General features: G+C 43.9%; 1 protein-coding gene across 2 annotated transcripts in view; it reads right to left on the reverse strand.

Moving 5' to 3' along the window:
* LRP11 (LDL receptor related protein 11) overlaps window positions 1-6140 on the reverse strand; it is a 78978-nt gene extending 72838 nt beyond the window's left edge. For both annotated transcript variants that reach the window (XM_063443304.1, XM_063443303.1), the window contains exon 1: window positions 4954-6140. In XM_063443304.1, coding sequence (XP_063299374.1) covers window positions 4954-5686 — 733 coding nt within the window. In that variant the 5' untranslated portion in view covers window positions 5687-6140. The remainder of the gene's footprint in view (window positions 1-4953) is intronic.
* Between the last annotated feature and the right edge of the window lie 671 nt (window positions 6141-6811).

Genomic DNA, 6811 nt, shown 5'->3' on the forward strand with positions numbered 1-6811 from the left:
AATTTTATCTATTTATATCATTATTTAAAATCTGTATCATTGAACTATCTATTGTGTTCTTCTTTTAAAACACAAGATGTTAATTAGTTCGGACAACTGTACAAGTTGTTTTTTCTAAACTTAAACCTCAGTATTCAGGTTTAATTGCAGTGTTGAGGAAAAAAAAGTTGCCATATATTGCGGTTTGGGCACTCGGGCTCAAAAAGGTTCGCCATCACTGCCCTATAGTGTTCCTTTACCTTATTTAGGATTTCATCTAGATCGCATGTTATTTATGAGATCTGTAAGTATTTTCTGTACCATGTTGTATATTTTTCAATAAATGATCCACCCTGAGGAAATAATTTTAAGGATCCACCCTGAGGAAATAATTTTACTGATTACGTTATTTTTTGGAATTGTGTTGAAGATGGAATTTGGAACCATGGAACCAGCATCAGAAGTCCAGCAGTGAACTTAACAGCTACAGTAAGTAACCACTTAATTAATTTTCCTTTGTTATTGGAGTTGGGGCATAAAGGCTATGCACAGAGGAGATTTTCGACTTCTCTGTGTGTTTTTTGTTTTGTTTTATGTGCAAATTACCGGTAAGCCTTGTCTCAAAGAAAGAAACAGTCCCGTAACGTCTGCTTCAACTGCTACTCCACCATGTTCAGTCTTTAATAAAATACCTCACATAGCCACCAAAAATGCAATACAACCACACACGCAACCGGAGTTGTGTCCATCTTATCAATACCTATACATAAAAATGCCTCATGCCGGGCATAAACACACTCATGATGTCACAGCCCTCCCCAGCATCCACGTGCAGGAATCCTCATATTTCAACAAATTGTATTAAAAACAATTGGAACGGCCTCCTACACATTTATGGCTCTTTGTAGAGGAACCCAACAATACAAATAGATACAATGTTTACAATAAATAGACATTATCTAAAAGGACTGACATAAACAAAAAATAAATACCAAGTTGTGTCTATTAAAAAAAAAAAAAAAAAAAAAGTACAGCCTTATTACATATGTTTGAGTGACTGTCACTAGAGGTGTTTCTAGGCAGCAATGTAAACACTGCCTTTCTTTGTAAAGGCAGTGTTTACATTGAAAAGCCAAAAGGGACAGGCTATAGACACCAGAACCACTACATTAAGCTGTATCTGTTCTGGTGACTATAGTGTTCCTTTAAGAATTTTATTTTTGTCTATGAAAATTAAGCTTTGTTAATTTAGTTTTTGTTAGCTTTTTATCTCCTAAATTTCAAGCAAATTTGTCAAGTCCTGGATTAATTTTAATAGTGAGTCACATGGATGTCCTGTTAAGCTTGAAATATAGAAATGATTTTATTACTTAAAGGACCACTCTAGTGCCAGGAAAGCATACTCGTTTTCCTGGCACTAGAGTGCCCTGAGGGTGCCCCCACCCTCAGGGACCCCCTCCCGCCCGGCTCTGGAAAGGGGAAAGGGGTAAAAACTTACCTTTTTCCAGCGCTGGGCGGAGAGATCTCCTCCTGCTCTCCTCCTCTTCTCCTCCCCGTCGGCTGAATGCGCACGCGCGGCAAGAGCTGCGCGCGCATTCAGCCGGTCACATAGGAAAGCATTCACAATGCTTTCCTATGGACGCTGGCGTGCTCTCACTGTGAAAATCACAGTGAGAAGCACGCAAGCGCCTCTAGCGGCTGTCAATGAGACAGCCACTAGAGGACATAGGGGGAAGGCTTAACCCATTCATAAACATAGCAGTTTCTCTGAAACTGCTATGTTTATGAAAAAATGGGTTAACCCTAGAAGGACCTGGCACCCAGACCACTTCATTAAGCTGAAGTGGTCTGGGTGCCTAGAGTGGTCCTTTAACTATAAATTAAGAGGTAACAGCCCATTCTAATACATTTCTTATAAAAACTTAAATATGTATTTTGTGAAGTTAGGATTGTTAAGCTAATTTCCCAATAATACAAACAGACAAAGAGGGACACTTTGTGTGAGTAGTGACAGGGTGTAGGGAGTAGGGTGTGAGTAGGGACGGGGCTGATCAGAGACATTTTAGGTGACTTACTAATAATTTTTGCAACTAAAATGCAATTAAGAACAAGAACAATGTATCTTATTTGCACAGACTAGTTTCTAAACACATTTATTTTAGCGTAAAGACACATTGCTGTGAGTATTATGGCTGTGGATACTATGGCTTCTATACACTCAGACACACCAACACTATGGAGCTCCTAGAAAAGAGGGACAGGTGGATTAGGGCAAAAAACAGGAAGTGTCCTGCCTCAATAGGGACACCTGGCAGCAGTGTAGTTAATTATGCATGATGCCAGTAAGAAGAAAATAGGAATAATATAGCACAGGATCTGCATGAGGAAAGAGTATGAACAGCCTGATAGCTTTTGGTGCATATGGGATAGGGATAGTTTGAGTAGCTGATTTGTGTCTGCTATTATCATCTATATATTAGATTGTAGGTAGTGCACCATTTAATTAAAGCTCTACCCAAGGGCCAAAAAACATCCAAACCTTGCCTGCTTATGAAAGATATCTTTTGGGAGGATTCAGCAGTTTAAAAATATGACTGATCCTAACATTACCTTTAGAAAGATTTAACGTTTTGTTTTTTTTAACTTTAACTTTCCCTGTGAGGAAAAGTGTATTTTCTTTGCTAATAAAGAACACTAAAACGTTACACTGTCACAACAAAACAGATTATTATTCAAATACCAACCCTTAATTAGGCACTAGATTGAACCATCAGAGTTCAATCTAGTGCCTCTTTGGATTTTCTCGCTCTCAAAAACAAGGGGGTGGGGTTTACAGAGCGGCAGGGGTGGAGCTCACCGCGAGGTGGAGGCGGGGCTAATACCTACCAGAAGCCCCTGGTAACTGCTTCACAGGAAGAGGGAAGAAGCAAGGAATCCCTGCTTCCCCAATAACCAACTGCTTTCACTCTCCTTTCCAGCCATAAGGAAAAGAGGTAAGTTTGTGTGTGTGACCGTTTGCCTGTGTGCATGGGCGTCTGCAAGGGAGGGCACTTGCACCCCCCTGGATTTTTTGTGCTGGTATTTTTCTTATGAAATTGAGAATACAGTGCAATATCGGCACTGTGTATGGAGAAAGGCAGGGATAGGAAGCTACATCTTATCCCTGCTTCTCTCTCCTGGCTTAATCTGCAGGGGAGCAGCACAGAGTGCAGCCAGCAACTCCCAGCCTACAGAGACAGACGACAGATTAGGTGAGGGATTGGGGGAAAACTACAGATCAGGTAAGTGCGGCATGGGGGGGGCGCTTACAGATCAGGTAAGTGGGGAATGGAGGGGCAGCCTACAGATCAAGTAAGTGAGGGAAGGGGGGAGACAGCCTACAGATCAGGTAAGCGAGGCATGGGGGGGCAGCCTACAGGAAGGGTCAGCAAGGAGCAGGAGGGGGGCAGCAAGAAGCAGGAAGGGGCATCAAGGAAAAGGAAGGGTCTGCAAGGAGAAGAAAAGGGGCAGGAAAGGAAAGAAGGAGTACAAAATAAAGGAGCAGAAAGAATCAGAAGGAGCAAAAAGGTAAAGTAGGAGAAGGAACAGAAAGAATCTACAAGGAGCAGAAAAGGTCAGCATGGAGCTGGGAATGGTAGCAAGGAGCAGGGAGGGACAGAAGGAGCACACAGGTTAAGGAGCACAAAGAATCAAGAGCACAAAGGTAAAGTAGGAGAAGGAGCAATAAGGAAAAGGAACATAAATGAGCAGGAAGGGACATCAAGGAGCAAAAAGGAGAAGGAATAGAAACGAGCAGGAAGGGTCAGCAATTATCTGGAAGGGACAGAAGTAGCACAAAGGTAAAGTAGGAGAAGGAGCAGAATGGGGCAGCAAGAAGCAGGACGTGGCAGCAAGGAACATGAAGGGTCTTCAAGGAGCAGAAAGAGTCAGCAAGCAGCAGAAAGGGGCAGGAAGGGACAGAATGAGCACGAAGGTAAAGTAGGTGAAGGAGCAGAAAGGAACAGAAATTAGCAGGAAGGGGCAGCGGGAACAGGAAGGGACAGAAGGAGCACAAAGGTAAAGTAGGAGAAGGAGCCAAAAGGAACAACAATGAGCAAGGAGGTAAAGTAGGAGAAAAAAAGGAGATTGGAGCAGGAAGGACAAGTGAAGTGATTCCTCCACTTCATTCTGGACACCACATCATAAGGCTTTGGTACCTGGGCCTGGCAGGAATACTTTGGACCTTCTCATCTCCCCAGGTAAAAAATGTGTTCTTTTTATTTACTGAGTGTCAGGAAGCACTGAGTGCTGCTGGGTAGGGGTGTGTCGCTGACTGGCTGACTGCTCTGGTCAGCTGGAACTCTAAGCCAATCCATAGCTTCCCCCAAAAAAGTAAAACATTTTTATAAACCGGGAACTAATGATTGGCTTAGAGCGTCAGCTGACCACTCTAGCCTATCAGCGGCACCCATGCCTGACATCAATCTGCACTTCCTAACAGAAGCCGAATACCACTGAGTGATATGGAGGTGGAGGAAGCCTTTGGGGTTAAACCATTTGAGAGCGGTGTAACCCCTTAAAGGAAAGAGAGCACCCAGGGGCCTCCTGGCATCATAGCATTTTCATTTCGATGTAGTTGTTATGATGGCCAGAATGTTCCTTTAATGTGATTAAAGGAACACTATAGTGTCAGGAATACAAACATGTATCCCTGACACATCCCTGACGGGGGCGCCGTGAGAACTTTTAGCACAGGACGTCTAATGGTCTAAGGCCGGCCCTGTTTGTATTAACACAATAAAATCTACCTGTGCAGTTCAAATAACATTGGCTCCTTTTCTTTTTTTTTTTAAGTAGTGTATTTGTATAATTTACCAAATAAAACAGTGTTATTCATCTAGAAACATGATCACCAGGACACAAAGAAACTGAATAAGCAACTATAACCTGCATAAAGAATGTTGACAGGTGAGGCCCAAGTAAAAGATGTCTTACCACTCTGTGCAGCCAGGGTGAGCAGGGGGGAGCCCAGAGATCCAACTAATGAAGCATTGCGCCCGGACATGGTGTAGCTGATGTAGTCCATGTGGGGGGAGAATTTGCACACGTTTCGCCCACGGTGAGTGCAGTCAAAAAGGAAGCAGCTCAACCACCGACCTGATCTCTCCACCACAGCAGCAGAACAGCTGGGATCAGAGCAACACACCTCCAGGCACTGCTTCCAGCTGTACACCTTCTCAGGGGCTTTTAGGAAGGTGGCACCTGCTTCCAGAGAGTCTTTAGTGCGAATAATATAATCCTCCAGCTTGCTGAAGTTGCACACGTCTTCCCCGACATTTCCTTGTGACCTGACCCCAACCTCTTGTAGCTGTTGCTGCATAGTTTCTTCCTCTGTAGCATCTTTGCCCAGCGTTTGCATAGCACCTTTGTTCGTGTGTTCCCTGGCCCAATCCCCCTCTTCCTGATCAGCATGCTGGTGCAGTCTGTGCTCCTCTGGCCCCAGCACCCCTTGGCTATGGGAATGCCTTTCCTGCTGCAGCTGTTTGCCAAATTCTTCCAGGAGCTCCTCCACCCCTGAAATCTGGGATCTTAAGTCAGTCAGCTGAGGAGCAGGAGACCCCACAGATATCTTTCTAAAATTTCCTATGGCACAGCACAGGGACAGAGTCAAAAGGATGGTAAGAGGGACGAGGGGCCTGTTGCCCCATGATGTAAATGGGAAGTGCATTATGGGCAGAGGAGTGAGATCTTCAAAACAAGGCTTGAATAGTGAGCTCTGATCAGAATGCTGTAATACTATCTCGTCTCCACGTTAGGATATTAGAAGTTCTCTAGTAGTGTCATTGTATCCAAGGGATAAAATCCTCCGCTAGTGTTCCAGGAGCAGGATGTTAGCAGAGGTTGTGTACAGCTAGGATGCAGTAGAAAGGCAGCAGAGGGCCAGAGCATGGCGTGTTTGTGTGGTTATCGTACCCCCTCCTCCTGCTGCAGATCCCCTGACTTGTTGCCAGCTGTGAGCCTGGCTGACTCTGCCTCCCGTCCTTCACCTTCCAGGAGTTCACAGGTTGAGGTGTCAACAGAGTCAACGCAGCTTCAGTTCTGTTTCGGTCCAGCTCTGATCAGCACCACGGAGGAGGAACAGCTCTCAGCTCTGGCCCGACCTCAGGCTGCCTCTTGCGGCACTGATGCCACACCTACCATGTGTCATACCTACGTATATGGAGAGGAGACCCAATGGAGACACATGGAGATCCCCCCTCTCTCCTCACACACACACACAATAATCTGACGATGAGCAGACAAACGAGGGATTTGTCTGTTTTGCTCTGTTCAATGGATCAAGGTTTGCGGCTGAAATATTAGCACATCCATCTACTTAAAGTAACATTTCAAACCTTTAGGACCCTAACAGCAATGATGTAGAATGTACATTTTATGAAACTGTGTTTTTGAAAAGTTTATAAATATACAATTTCTCACACACACACACAAAAAAAAAAAAATCGATCAAATGTTTCCAATTTATGTTTTTACTTTCTGGTTTAAATTTAATTGTTTTTACACCTTAAGAACAAATGTTAAGTTTTTTGGGTTTTTTTTTACATAAAGGTCCACTAAATGTACCCAGACAACTTAATCTCAATTAAGTGGTTTGGGAGCAGTGGCCTTGTAGTTTTAAAGGGAAACTATAGTGCGAAGAAACACAAATTTGTTTTCCCGGCACTATAACACACTATAGTGCCCCCTTCCGTCGCACCCTTCACTCCCCTGTGACCGCAGGTGGTTCCCTTATTTACCACTATAATGTCTTAAGGATATAACTTAGTAGGGCTAACCATACAGATATCTTAGC

The sequence above is a fragment of the Pelobates fuscus genome, chromosome 2, assembly GCF_036172605.1.
Source record: "Pelobates fuscus isolate aPelFus1 chromosome 2, aPelFus1.pri, whole genome shotgun sequence".
Taxonomy (NCBI): Eukaryota; Metazoa; Chordata; class Amphibia; order Anura; family Pelobatidae; genus Pelobates; species Pelobates fuscus.